Source organism: Heterocephalus glaber, unplaced genomic scaffold (assembly GCF_053883595.1).
Source record: "Heterocephalus glaber isolate CG9 unplaced genomic scaffold, H.glaber_assembly_v1.0 deba00001497, whole genome shotgun sequence".
NCBI classification, from domain to species: domain Eukaryota; kingdom Metazoa; phylum Chordata; class Mammalia; order Rodentia; family Bathyergidae; genus Heterocephalus; species Heterocephalus glaber.
This window is the reverse complement of record NW_028258320.1, coordinates 41,884,150-41,899,239: the sequence shown is the minus strand read 5'-3', so window position 1 is coordinate 41,899,239 and position 15,090 is coordinate 41,884,150. Positions and strand designations below refer to the sequence as shown.

Here is a 15,090-nt window from a genome sequence, read left to right as displayed (position 1 = left end):
CCCTCTCTCACAATTTAAAAAAGGGCTGGGGATGTAGTTCAGGGGTAGAGTAACCCTGGTATAGCCAAAAAAGAAAAAATAAATTATTCATGATTATAATCAGATGATCTGCATACTACCAAATGTCATAAGGGCCAAAATGTTTTTTCTCTTTTAGACCATGACCATATCATTTCTGCAAGGTAATGGAAGAGTAACTGCTCTTCTAAATGAGGTATAACTTAATACTCAAGGGCCGGGGATTTAGCTCAGTGGTTCCACTCCCTGCTTCACAGGCACAAGATCCTGAGTTCAATCCCCAGTACCAAAAAAATGTGCAACTTAATACTCAAACCTTTGCTGTTTTACATAATATAAATTATCCTTTATCTGTTTATTTAATTCCCCATTTATCCATCTATTCATCAAGAATATATGGGGATGGCCATGTGACCCATTATAATTCCAGCTACTTGAGAATTTAAGGCAGGATTGCTTCAGCCCATAGTTTGAGACCAGCCTGGGTAACATAGAAAAACAAAACAAAATAAATAAATAAAAAATATGTTTTGCTAGAAATATAATTAGGGAGGGCTGAGCATGGTGGCGAATGCCAGTAATCCTAGCATTCAGGAGGTGAGGCAGGAGGATCGCCCTGAGTTCAAGACCAGCCTGGCCTACATAGTAAGTTCAAGGCCAGCCTAAACTACCTGGCAAGACCTATTTTAAAAAAAAAATAGAGAGGAAAAGAGAAAGTAGCCCAGAAGGATGAATGTGACTCCATGGTTAAGCTTTGTGATCCCAAAATGAAAGTTTAGAAATTGCTTTTTTGGTTAAATAAAAAAAAGATTTCAGGGCCGAGGATTTAGCTCAGTGATTCTGCCACCTGCCTCTCAAGCGCAAGGTCCTGAGTACCAAAAAAACCCAAAAACAACAACAACAAAAAAACAAGATTTCAGTCGAGAAAGGTTTTGACCTTATAAGGGTCCTTCTGTAATTTCTTGTTTGCTTGGTATATATTTATTACCTTATAATTCTTATTTGAGTAATTTTCTTTTTAGATTTGAATGCTCATTTTAGGAAAGGAAGATCAGATATTAGATCACTTTCAAATACAATAAAATTCCATTAAGTATGGACAGAAGTAAGTATCATTAAGGATCAGGACCAAAGTGTTTTTTGCTCCATTGTGTGAATCATTAGTAGACCTGCATGTGGGGTCAGGTGGACTGATATTTAACTAAACCATTTCAAGTATACCTGAATAACAAAAATTTCAACTTTACTGATATAATTTTAAATAAATTAAAATACCAATTTGAAATAATTAAAAAAATTCTTAAAGCCCTAAGAATTTTATGAGGGCTTTTTAAAAAAAAAAAATTTAAGAGTGCTTAAACATGTAGTAGAAGTTTGATGGGTTAACAGAGTCTACAGGGATAAGCTTAACCTTTTTTTTGGAAGCAAAATTTATTGATACATTTTAGATATACATGATAACACTCATCAGAGATATACATGATAATACCCATTATCACCTGTACATGATATATCCTGCCTCTTTTTTTCCCATTCCCCCTTGAACCTTCCCCCATATACAAAAGCTTTGTTTCCATTTTTTCCTTTTTTCCCTTTTTTCTTCTCCCTTCCTTCTTTTTCCCTTCCCCCCTCCCTTGTTCCCCTTCCCATTTAAACATTTTCTTCCCATTTCCCAATATCTATTATAGGAATAAGATTAACCTTGAATTGATTCTTGTAGACTCTGAAATTCGAGTGGTGAGTACAGCAGTATAGCGCCTTGGGAGAAGCAAGTTGGATGGATGGCTGACTGGCTTTCTTGCTTTCCTTTTTTTTTTTTCTTTTTTTTTTTGAGACAGGGTCTCACTATGTAGTTCAGGCTGGCCTTGAACTTAACATATAGCCCAGGCTGGCCTCAAACTTGGGAGATCCTCCTTCCTCAGCCTCCTGAGTACTGAGATTATAGGCGTGGGCCACCACACCTACCTGGCTGGCTGGCTGGCTGGCTGGCTGGCTTTCTTTCTTTCTTTCTTTCTTTCTTTCTTTCTTTCTTTCTTTCTTTCTTATTTTTTTGAGACATGATCTTGCTATGTAATTCAGACTGGTCTTGAACTCTGTGTAGCCCAGGCTGGCCTTGAATTTGCGTGATCTTCCTGCTTCAGCCTCCTGGGATTACAGGCGTGTGCCACCACACCTGGCATAGACTTTCTTTAAAAGAATAGAGAAAAAGAAAAAATGGGGAATATAAACTAACATCACAGCAAGAATAAGTAAGCATTTAGTTATTCTACACCAAGCTTTTAGAAGGTTCATTCAAAATGATTCTTCTTACATTGTTAGTTTTCCCTTTTTCCTTACAAATAACTTGAAACAAAGACTTATATTTAGTAGTAAATTTAGCTGCAAATTAGTGGTCTCTGCTAATTCTTTAGTTCTAATTTGTAAAGAAAGGAAATAGAAAATTAGGATAGTTTTAAATGATGCTTAACATTTTCAGTTCCAAGTTCAATCAGCATAGTTATCAACTGATATTTACTCTGAACCCCTTGGGTGAATGGCACTGAACCAGAGCCCACAAGAAATATTATCTTCTGCCTATGTGAGCAAACCAGCTCTGGAACCATTGCTCTCGGAAGCTATAGATAATAACATTTGATGTTAATACGTTGAGAAATTCCAGCCTTGGAATCACAAGGTTAAAATAAGTTACACACACACACACACACACACACACACAAATTAAGAAAAAAACAACTGGGGGTGTAGCTGAGTGATTCAGTGTTTGCTTACCTAGCAAGTGCGAGGCCATAGATTCAATCCCTAGTAACACGAACACAAACACACATACACAACATGCATGCACACACATAAATAATAAAGAAACTGTATTTACTTTTTGTCTTGAATAAAGAAGTCACTGTCCTATTCAGTGAAACACTAAATATATCAAGCTATTCATATTTCACTAAATATCGTTTTAGCATGAAAGAGTTGAATTTTGAGTAATTATTGCACGAATAATAAAAATCAAGAGGTGAGTTGATTCAGAGCCTATCAGGTAGAATCCTAAAATAAGTGATACAGCCTCCATTGAAAAATTTGAATACAAAGAAATCTTAGTAAATAAAATTTCAAAAATTTGTGATTAAAATCTATTTTTACCCGAGCTCTAAGGTTAATATCACATTTATGTTAGGGTATATTTCATTATATATTAAAAGTGTTTAAGTATGGTCAGATTTTAAGTGCTTATCATTTCCCAGTCATTCCCCAGCTTATTCCTCCACTCTCCAATTTCCTTCTCATTGGTAGGGTTCCTATTACTGGCCACCAGTCACTACCATTCTCATACCATTTAAGGTAGCTCTGTTGGGTATATTTATTAGGCCTCCTACAATTCAATTTCTCTTTTAACCTGGCTTCCTAAATCAAGTTGACAAACCAGTTTATTTTCCTCTCTTTTCATTTCAATAACTGATTTAGATTGGCTAAGAGGATATCATGTAATCCTGGCACAACCTCTTACCCTTGGAATCTGTATTTACGAAGTTTCCTCCTTTCCCTGCTGAACGTGGAGTCAGGCGGAGTACACTGTGAAGGACTTCAGCTCCCACAGTTCCCTCTGTGCGCATGCCCACTCTTCTTACAGTTGTCAAAGTGCTTTTGCCAGAGCGGTCACATAATCAACCTGAAAGAAGAAAACAAATACTATACACTTTTAAATTTTATCTATCCTTAAAAACTGGACACTCAAAGGTAACTATTACTATGTATTTGTTATTTGAAATTAAATTAATGCATGTAAAAGACGATCTATTGTGTGTTGTGGGGGAGGGGAAGGAGGTGTCTGTTTCTCATACTTTGGTGTAAATAAGCAAAAACTCCCAAATCAAACAAACTATGGGACAGTTATTAAGAGATATTGCATACTAACTTTGTAAATTTTATCATAATCCACTGCTTACCTTTTGTTTAAAGAGTCTTTTTTGGTAAAGGTGGGTCTTGACCTTGACAGATTGAATTTATGCCGAAAATGAAATTTGTATCTTTAAGAAATGTTGAGAAATGAATGTTGCTGGCATAACACTTTAAAAATTAAAAGACTGTATTAATATTAATTATAGCAATTATAAAATATTCCGAGTCCAGCTTACTTTTTGGCTTGTCATAGTACAGCATTAATTTTTCCAAAAGCAAGTAGTTTAAACTGAAAGCATTAACAAGAAGCATTGAATACAAGCTACCAGAAAAGGTGGGTGTTACTAAAATTACAATCAAATGCATATTTCAGCCATGATGATATGGCTATTGTCAAGACAATCCTAGCTCACTGAAGGCAACTAAAATCCCTGAATTATAATGGTTTACTGCAGCACCATTTAATTTAAACCAAGTATGAAAATGTATTTTTTTCTGGCCATCTTCTTTAGCAGTGACCTAACTTTGTGTTGTCTGAATCCAAGGTTCACTTACCTCATTGTGTTGTATTTTACAAACAAATGCAATCAAAGCCATTGTTTTAGACCAAGGGAACTCAGGAACATAAGAGCAATCTTAAGTAGGTTTTATTGGTAGAAGCTAGCAATTTGTGATGCATAATATATTGGTTTGGATTTTGTTTTCCTTGGGGGAAGAGGAGAGGCAGGTGTGTGAGAAGTAGAAAGAACAGTAAGGTAGGCGGCTATAAAGCATTTCCTCGAGCTTCTATTTTGTGTATGAAACTTTGAAATGAAAAATATCAATTAAGCATTTTAAGAAGTCTTTAATAAAATAAAACTTTTAAATCTCTGGCTGACATCTTTTGTTTAATAGTTCAGAGCAGTATCTCCATTTTACAGTAGTTATTGTCAGGAGGTTATCAAAAGGCAGAGCTTTTGTGTACATCTGACTGTCCTCTCACAAATGTCTTGAGAAAGATGCTTCTCCAGTATATGAGTTAAGTAACTTACTGAATATATTAATAACTTTGCAGTGGTACTGAATCATCACTTAAAAATAATTATATCTTTGGTCATATGCTTCTTTAATATTTCAAAATATTTGTTTTTAGGGTCTCAGTCCTGTAATGATACTCATATATTTAAAACATGTTTAAGGGACAGGCTAACTCAATAACTACATGTATGGAAATTTCCTGGCTTTGAGTGATTACTATTTTCATCCTTGAATGAAAAAACAGGCTGTATGACAGAGGTGAATATAGCCCTTCTATTCAAAATGGAAAATACCATACACTCCTTATATGGATAAATGAAGCAGTGGTGGCAATGCACTATAATTACAATGTATGAGAATTTGGGACTTTGTACTCCTCTATTTTTAAAGCTTTTGCTAGCATATGATAATTCAGGGTCGTCAAGCCAGTCATTCGCTGCTAATACTAGTGATAAGAGAATGGATTCTAAATTTGCCGAAGTCTTGTGACCCAGGCAGCAGCAGGAGGATTAAAAAATGAAAATCTAGCAACCCCAGAATTATCTTCACTGTCTACTTAAATCTCAGATGGATTTTAAAGCCCCGCCCCACTCCATCTCACAGCCTCGCTCCCTCCTTCTTTCTCTCTCACTCTCTCCCCCTCTCCCTCCCTCTCGCTGACCTCAAATCCAACCAGAAGCATTTCTCCACTCTGCGGAGAAATTCTCAGGCTCCTGTTGAGACATGAAGCCGTGAGAAGCCAAAAAACCTCTTGCGCGGCAGAACTGGAGACAAGAAAATTGGAGAATAAACAGAAAAAATACAATCCGTAGGGTAACAAGAAGCAAGCAGTTCCAAACCTTTCAGTAGGTTTTCACCTTTTTAAAAACGGTGTTTTGTTTTGTTTTTTAAATGTCTCCTAACAAAATGGAGTAGCTGCCGCTACTGGGAGGCCAGAGAATGTGCAGCTGAGCCCTCTAACAAATGCCAAGGATTTCCTCCCACGTGGTTCGCTGCAGCTAAATGAAACAATTATCGAAGCAAGAAGGCAGTTTGCTAATCAAGACGGCTTTTCTTTTCTTTTTTTTCCTAAGTGCTCGAGGTGGGGAAGGGGGAAGAAAGGGTTGTGTGCCTTGTCTTTTTAACCTTGCTGAAGGACGCAGCAGTATTTATTGACGTATGCAAATAACTGGGGGAGGGTGGTGCTTGGGAAAAAACAGGAACCAGAATCAGTTTCTCATTGCAGGGTGAATGCTCTGAGTTCCGGTGAAGGGAAAAGAGACGTGGCGAAATTGCTGTCTTTCGGTCTTATAAGCACATCTCTCACTAATACAGAAAAGGAACCAAGACATCAGAAAGGTTGAAGACGCTCTCACAATATTTTCAGAGACCTTGCTTGAACCTCCCTCCCCAGCCCGACCTGTTCTAAATGGGGGATTATGGATTTGCATTGCAATTGGCTAGTTGCAGTGGCACTGGATTCTCGCAAGTGAAACATCCACCCGCTTCTGAGAGGGGCATTAATGATCACATTGTCAATAACCCATCTCTCTTTTTTCCGTTTCAGCTGCGCAAACCATGCAGGATGATTTACTGATGGACAAAAGCAAAACCCAGCCCCAGCAGCAGCGGCAGCAGCAGCAGCAGGAGCAGCAGCAGCAGCCCCAGCCCCAGCCCCAGCCAGAACCCAGCACAGTAGAAGCCCCATCCACTCCCCTCTCGCCGGAGACCCCCAAGCCGGAGGACAGCAGCTCAGTGCCCGCCCTTAGCTCCGCCGCGGCTCCACCAGCTCCCAACGGACCGGACAAGATGCAGATGGAATCGCCGCTCCTTCCGGGCTTGAGTTTCCATCAGCCCCCTCAGCAGCCACCGCCGCCGCAAGAGCCCACGGCACCAGGCGCATCGCTGTCGCCGTCCTTCGGCAGCACCTGGTCCACAGGCACCACCAACGCGGTGGAGGACAGCTTCTTCCAAGGGATCACCCCAGTCAACGGGACCATGCTCTTCCAGAACTTCCCTCACCATGTCAATCCAGTCTTCGGAGGCACCTTCTCCCCGCAGATCGGGCTGGCGCAGACCCAGCACCACCAGCAGCCGCCGCCGGCGCCGCAGCCTGCACAGCCGGCTCAGCCCCCCCAGGCGCAGCCCCCGCAGCAGCGCCGGTCGCCTGTCAGCCCCAGCCAGGCGCCCTACGCGCAGAGGAGCGCCGCTGCTGCCTACGGCCACCAGCCCATCATGACCAGCAAGCCGTCCTCGTCTTCTGCCGCTGCGGCCGCCGCCGCCGCCGCCGCCGCCTCATCGGCCTCTTCCAGCTGGAACACTCACCAAAGCGTGAACGCCGCCTGGAGCGCGCCGTCCAACCCGTGGGGCGGCCTGCAGGCGGGTCGGGACCCTCGCCGGGCGGTGGGCGTAGGCGTGGGCGTGGGGGTTCCCTCCCCACTGAACCCCATCTCGCCGCTGAAAAAGCCCTTCTCCAGCAATGTGATCGCGCCTCCCAAGTTCCCCCGTGCGGCCCCGCTCACCTCAAAATCCTGGATGGAGGATAACGCTTTCCGAACAGATAATGGTAACAATCTGTTGCCATTTCAGGTAATGCTTGGGTGCACCTGCACACTTCTTCCTCCAATCCCGCTTCTTTTGTCCCTTCTCCCCTGCCTATTAATCATCCCACCTGTTTTTCTTGAAAAAAGGGCAGCAATGTCCAGCTGCCCCCAAAGCCTCCAGTTCACTGGGGCTGTTCCTCTCTAGGGGAGTGAGTGGCCGATGGGGAAATTGTATTTGTGCGCCCAGTCGTAGTAGAAAAGGGCCTTTTTCTTTTAGTTTATTTTTTCTTCACAGTGTTTGTGCTTCTCATTTTGACCTTCCTTGACAAATAAAGCTGCAAGTGGATGGCAACGTGCCGGCATAGTCTCAGGATGAGTAGGCTGAGATTCGTATCATTTTAAGTAGCTACACATTTTAGGTTATGCAATCCTAGGTTTAGGGTGCTCCCTGAAAGCTGTCCACACCCAAACCCTGGCCTTACTCTTAAAGGGTTAACAGCCCTTTAGTGGTGCTATTTCAAATAGTTGAATATGGTCAATTAAGCTAATGTGAACACATGTGTTTATGTCTCACTTAGCAGCTGGAATCATTAATAACAATCAGCATATCGCCCCTACCGGGAAAATTATGGATTCTGGTAAACACTCAGAACTGTAAGGGACTGAGGTAGAAGAGTGGACATTCTAGATCTAGGGGCAACCATTCCCATGTTACCTACAAGGATTTAGATTTTTTTTTCCAGAGGAAAGAGACAATAGGACACGACCTTCAGAGCCATATTGCAATGGAGTCTATTTGCTAGCTAGCACTGAAATATTTAAAGCTGCAGTGTCCTTCACCAGTTGGGTTATTTAAGAAGACAATGCAGATCAATTACACCATTTGAAACTGGGCAAAGTGAAAGTCTTGCAACTTTAATGAAAAATGAGTCTTGTGTCTTGGTATTAAATGCCAATGAAAAATCCAGGAAATGCCCCAGACAAAAAGATTGAATGGAGAGTGACCTTATTTCTGTTCTTGCTTTCTGTTCCTAAACACAGCCACAGCAGTTGGCAGTGTCCCGGACATCTTGGATCAGAAAGGAGAGATGAGTGTGTGTGTCCACTGGGGGCTTTTGCTCTCACTTAGCCTTCACTTACAAATTGATTTTTCTGTAAGCTTCTAGCCTCGGTTAGAGGGAGACAAGGGGAGCTAGGAGGGGATCAGACTGACCCCAAATAGTGTGGCCAGGGAGATGAAATGAAAATCCTTTGAGATGATGGAACTTACAGTTTAACAGAGGTAAAGTGTCAAGTACAATTGGAGTCTTCATTTGGTTGCTGTTTACATTTCATGTTTGGGGTAGGTCCCCTCCATGAAGGAGGAGATGGACTTTTTGAGAACATGACTCTCTAGGCTACAGCAAGGATTTTTGTCCTTGAAAATTCAAGAAAGTCTACCTCTAAATTGTGTATAGGAAATTTATTTATTTATTTATTTATTTATTTATTTATTTATTTATTTTTAAAGAGAAGGTTTTGATACTTAGCGGGCCTTGAACTTGCTGGCCTCCTGCTTCAGCCTTCTTCTTTTTTTTTTTTTTTTCCCAGACCGAGCCCCACTGTGTTATTCAGACTGGCCTTGAATTAACTGTGTTGGTCAGGCTGCCTTGAACTTGTGATCGTCCTGCCTCAGCCTCCTGAGTGCTGGGATCACTGTGTGCCCAACCATGCCCAGCCCATCTTTAACCTTCTGAGTGTGGGTGATTATAGACATGTGCCACCATGCCATGTAGCTATAGGAGAGTTTTTTTTAAAAAGATCTTATACCAAATTTCACAAGGATCCTTCTGGAATAGAAGAGTTTAATATTCATTGAGGTGTATTTCTTTCTATTACTCTAAAGTTGGTTTATTTCAGTAAAACAAAAATACACTGTAAGATGGGATTAGTTTGGTTGTAGAGAATCTACTTTCTGGAATTTGTTGGCCTTTTTTTTCTCTCTGTCTCTGTTTTTGTGTTTTAGTTTTTTGAGCTTTTTGAGATAGAGTCTTAAAAGTTGGCCTTGAACTCACTTTGTGGCCCAGGCTGACTTCACTCTTAAAGATCTTCCTGCCTCAGCTCTCAAGTGCTGGGATTACAGGTGTGTGCTACCATGCCCTGCTCTGGAATTTGTCCTTTCTTTTAGAGTGGTAGATCTGGGGAGGCTGATTTTGGGTAGGAGAGAATGTTTTATTCTGAGGCTTCCTGCCCAAATCCAGCCTTAACATATAACCTAAATTCTTAGGGGAGTTTATATTTGGTAGCTGAGAGTATAGAAAGATCTAATTATCTTTTTCTGGGAGATGAGTCTGAATACAACCAGGTTTTTTTTTGTTTTTGTTTGTTTGGTTTTTTTGGTACTGGTGATCGAACTCAGGTCCTTGCCCTGGGTGGAACCACTGAGCTAAATCCCCGGCCCTTGTTTTTGTTTTTTAATCTTACTGTGTATGTTACTCAAGCTAGTCTTGAACTTCAGTGTTTAAATAGTCCTATCTCAGCCTCCTGAGTAGCTGGGACTATAGGTGAGTGCCCCTGTGCCTGGCTATTGAATAAGTCCGTTTTTAATTAATTTCTCCTGAAAAGGGGATTGGAAAGAATTAAATCCACAAAGTTTTACCAAGCCTGATGTTGATTAGTCATGTAGGGTTCGCCAGTTGTTTCTCAGCAAACCATTTACCAGTGATGCTAGTAAGAGCCAGATGCACTGGATTGTGCTTCTCTCTTGTCTTTTCATTGTGGTAGTGCTATTGAGCAGGCAAAAGAGGTCAAAAGACTTGGAGGAAGGAGTTGACTAAAAATTGAGCATTGTTTATTTGGCCTCAGGAAGAAGTACATGTAATGTATGTCTTGTTTTTTAAAGTGGAGCTTTTAGGTTTTGAAGCAACATTAGAAGCTGAAGAGCCAGGCTACAGGGAGGCTGAGACAGGTGGATAACTTGAGCACCAGAGTTTGGGACCAACCAGGAAAACAGCCAGATCTCATCTCTTAAAGAAAAATAAAATAAAACTGTATGTGGTGGTTTATGTTTGCAATCCCAATATTCTGGGAAGCTGAGGAAGGAGGATTGCAAGTTCTAGTCCAGCCTAGGCAACTGAGCGATTTAGTGGTACTGTCTCAGAATAAAAAATAAAAGAGGGGTAGGGATGTAGCTCAGAGCAAAGGCCCTAGGTTTAATCCCCACTACCTAGGATTAGAATTATAGTTCAATGGTAGAACACATGCTTAGCATGCACAAGGCTTTAGGTTCAGTTGCCAGCATGTGCCCACGTGCATGCTCACACACACATGCACACACGCACACAATCATTTTTCTAAAAAGGGGAGAGAATATCTTATTTCTGATGCCTCTTTAAAAAATTATTTAGGCAAATAAGATTTTTTTCTTTAAATTGAGTTTGTTTTATAGAATACCAACCTTATTTTTTAACAGACTGTGTGGGGCTTTCAACAATGATCCTAGTATCTAATGATACTCTAATGTATCTTTATATATATATATGTATGTATTTAAATCCATGCCCTTCTAAAGTGCTTCTTCGTTCTCTTTTGTTATTTCCTACCAACAATAAATTTGGACCTTTATGTGGTTTATGTTGTAGAAGCAATAACTATGTTTTAGTGTGGCTTTTCAAACCACTCAGGCTTTCTTATTATAATAAAAGTGATTGGATTCCCTGTTTCAGGGTGGCTGCTTGCTCAGAGAGTCTTTCTATCTAAAGCTGTTTCATTTCTAAAAATAGGGATACTGAGGTCCTGAGAAGTTAGGTCCTAAAACTGGCTAATTTTGTTGTTATGCCTCATTAACTTCCCTGTGTGCTAGTGTTGTTAGGTACAATTAATTTTAAGTCAGGTTCTTTTTGGACTCCATGTGAAGACTCCATGTGATGAACTGTTTAAAAATGTTCTCCATCAGGCCCCTTGGTGATGGACCTTTCACAAATACAGCACAAGGACTGCAAGACTCCACTGGGAGAATTATACATATGCATCATTATGAATTTACATGAGGCAAAGAAGCCTAGGGATGTAAAAGGACCACAACAGAATTATTATTTTTTGTTTTGAGACAGGGTCTCACGATAATAGTCCAGGCTTGCTTTGAACTTTCTATGTAGCCTTGACGGGCATCAGACTTCTGATCTTCCTGCCTCTGTCTTATGAGTGCTAGGATTACAGGTGTGAGCTAGCACATCTGGCCAGAGATATTTATTGTATGTAGTGAATTTGGATTTAAAAAGCATTGTCCAAAGAAGGGACTTTCGAGAGCACCTATTTCAGACTCTGCTCATTTTGCAGAGTAAGTAATCAGAGTCCCAGTATGTGAAGTGACGTGTCGAAGTTCAGGTAGGTAGTTTCTTCACACGTAGGATTTTGTGGCAGTATTGCTGGATTCAAATCTGAACTCTGCCAGTCATTGGCTTTGCTGTAATTTTTAGCAAATTATATGAATATGCTGACTTTCAATTTCTTCATTATAGAAAATTTTTATTTCTTGTCTATGTCTAGGTAAATGTCATTTAGTGTTAATTTTTCTGTTGTATTAATAACAGAGGAAGAAATCTCTTACATCAATTTATGGGACTATATATATATATAAAATATTTTAAAACATATGCCTATTTGTAATAAATGTTTAGGGAATAGCAGTATTTTTCAACTAGCTTGTGCCCCTCTAACCCCTAATACTAGGGATTAAACCCAGGGCCTTGAACATGCTAGGCAAATGCTCTGCCACTGTTAGATCTCCAGGCCTCCCCTCCCCGCTTTTGAGACAAGGTGTCTCTAAGTTGCCCAGGCTGGCCTTGAGCTTACATTTATTTCTCCATCCTCAACCTACAAGGATTACAGGCATATGTCACCACACCCACCATAGGCTTCTTGTTTAATAAGGATACCTTGATGTGGATTTAAAACTGAAAACTCTTCTCTAGTTGATTTCTTTCTTTTCTTTTCTGTGGTACGGGGGATTGAACACAGGACTTTGCTTGCCAGGCAGGCACAGCACCCCTGAGCTACATCCCCAGCTATTAACTATTGTATTGCTCTAATACAAAAATCACTTAAGGTCTGCCCAATCCCACAAACAGAATAGGTTTCAGAACCTATTATGACATGATTGATATAAGTGCTAACAAAGCAACATTATCTATATTCTATTTAAAAGAGGGATTGGGCAGGGGATTTAGCTCAGTGGCATAGCGCCTGCCTGGCAAGCATGACGTCCTGAGTTCAATTCCTGGTACCTAAAAAGAAAAGAAATAAAAGAGAGGTTGGTTACTGGATGTGGAGGCTGAGGCAGGAGGATTATCAGAAGAGGCCAGCCTGAATTACAGAGATACCCCTCCCCCAAAAAACCCCACAAAAACAAGCTGGTTTTACAGATTAATGGACATCATGTACTTTGGTCATTTTCATATACACCCCCCAGTTACCCCTTGCTCTGCCTCCCCCCACCCCAGTTTCACTCTGCTTATGTGATTTTTATGGTATTAGATCTGCAACTATCAAAAGATTATGCATAATTTACTGCAATATGAAATTTTGGATTAAGCTGTGTGGATTTTACTGAGAAAAGAAATTAGATTGAGGGATGTTTGTACTAGTGGATGACCGATAGTTTGGAAGTTAGTGGTTGAAGCCTTAGCTCTGTCACTGGTAATCAGGGACAAGTCATTTATTCAGACTCTTTTTCCATGTTTGCAAAAATTGAGAGAGAAAGAAGAGAGCAACCTTGAGCAAGTTTACCTTTTGGTTTGCTTTATGAGAAAATGTGACAAAGGGTTATGAAAATTAGATACTATTATAGGAATACTGTGGCTGCTGACCTAATAATTGTAATTGTAATCAAAGTTAGAATTTAATAGGAAAAGTATTGTTAATATTCAGTAGTGCAGAGTTAAACACTAGCTGATGGTATCTGGAAGTGGAGAGGGACTGAAAGGATGTGTCCAGCAGAGATGGAAGAGCACTGAAAGATACTTTATGTATACAGGGTGATTGAAAAATATGGAGAATGTTTAAATAATAAATTTATTACAAGCCAGGCGTGGTGGTGCACACCTGTCATCCCAGCACTTGGGAGGGCGAGGCAAGAGAATCACCATGAGTTTGAGGCCAGCCTATGTGACATAGTGAGTCAAGGCCAGCCTGAGACCCTGTGTCAGAAAAGCAATAAACAAACAAATACATATATAAATAATAATAAAAGACACATTGCCATTCATCCTCCTCAAAATAATCCCCTTCACTTTGAGCACAGTTATTCCATTATTCTTCCCACTTTCTGAAACAGTTCTGGAAGTCCTATTTTGTTTCTTTACAAGATGTGATTAAAAAAAACAATGAATCCTGCTGCTGGCTGTCATCCAATGGAAAGCATTTGAACACTATGTGTCCTCATCCACCTTATTCACCAGATCTGGCACTATGTGACTTCTGGCTCTTCCTCAAAGTCAAAAATGATCATGAGGGCCAGGGGTTTAGCTCAGTGGTTCCGGCACCTGCCTCGCAAGCGCGAGGTCCCAAGTTCAATCCCCGGTACCAAAAAAAAAAAAAGAAAAAAAATGACCATGAAGGTAAATGTTTTGAATCTATTAAGGATATTAAGGCATTCATGTTAGTGCAACTAAAGACACTCATGAAAGAGAACTTCCAGAACTCCTTCAGAAAATGGCAAGAATGCTGGGATAAGTGTGTTCAAAGCAAGGGAAAGTATTTTGAGGGTGATTAATGGCAATATATCTTTTAATATAATAATTTTTTTGTTTAAACATACCTTATCACATCTCATATTGTGATGACTGCCTATTTTAGAAAGCCAGTCATGGTACTGTGAAAGCATGTGTCACAAAAATCGTATAAATTTGTGACGACTACTTGTCTTATGCGCGACTCACCAATGCAAATGTAAGAGTTTTCCTTGCTCTGAATTTTTTTTTTGAGACAAGGTCTTGTTATGTATGTAATTCAGGCTGGTTTGGAACTCTCAGCCATCCTCCTGCCTCTGCCTCCTGAGTGATGGGATGAGGAATGATAGGTGTGCACTACCATGCTATGCTGCTCTGAACACTTTAATTGGTGATGGCAGAAATGCTTAAATTCTTAATTTCCTGACTGCTACAAATAATGATTTTCGTAGTTCTGGAGATGCCAAGGGTCGAATTTGAAGCTCCTCACTACCACTTCCTAGTAGGCAATGTCTGGCTCTCTGTAGGGTCCAATGTAGTTATCAGAGATAGAATTCAGGATAGAGTCCCTAGTTTAGAAGTTGAGAATTGAGGTAATATAGCCACAGATTGAAGGGGGGTTTCGTGGGAAGGTTGTTGTGTTTGTAGTGGTAGTGAGGCTCACGAGGAATTTTCTGCAGCTGGTCCTCATAAGCTTGTGGGTAGCTTGTTGTACAGGATTCACATGCACTGTTTCATTTGTTGTATTTTGGTTCTGTTGTATTAGTTTCCATATACTTTTAGGTGCTCTTTACAAGTGCTGGGCATGTAAACCTAATGTGAAGCCATTCTAATATTTGCATTTTGATTTAATTAAAAACAAGAGTACTAGTGAAGTAAAATACTACAGTAACTAAATATCTTTGAATAAAGACTGCTTTTCTCTCCCC

At 40.3% G+C, this 15,090-nt stretch overlaps 1 protein-coding gene and 1 long non-coding RNA gene across 11 annotated transcripts in view; one reads left to right on the top strand and one right to left on the bottom strand.

Moving 5' to 3' along the window:
* The window catches only part of Cpeb3 (cytoplasmic polyadenylation element binding protein 3), a 212,148-nt gene that overhangs the window by 23,901 nt on the left and 173,157 nt on the right, over positions 1–15,090 (top strand). For 5 of the 7 annotated variants that reach the window (XM_021253046.2, XM_087185572.1, XM_013069855.3 and 2 more), the window contains one exon: positions 6,479–7,500. In XM_021253046.2, the coding sequence (XP_021108705.2) occupies positions 6,490–7,500 (1,011 nt within the window). In that variant the 5' untranslated portion in view covers positions 6,479–6,489. Of the gene's footprint in view, positions 1–6,478; positions 7,501–15,090 lie in introns of those variants that run through there. The other 2 variants (XM_013069857.3, XM_087185571.1) reach the window with 1 other exon arrangement.
* LOC110347774 (uncharacterized) lies at positions 2,012–5,778 on the bottom strand. 4 transcript variants are annotated; one of them, XR_015440549.1, is made up of 4 exons: positions 5,594–5,778; positions 3,963–4,043; positions 3,524–3,685; positions 2,012–2,205 (listed from the first exon to the last, which is right to left on the bottom strand). It is a non-coding gene; the product is annotated as an uncharacterized LOC110347774 (long non-coding RNA). The 4 variants fall into 4 exon arrangements; XR_015440547.1 differs by having other exon boundaries at positions 3,524–4,043; XR_015440548.1 differs by lacking the exon at positions 5,594–5,778 and adding an exon at positions 4,471–5,555 and having other exon boundaries at positions 3,524–4,043.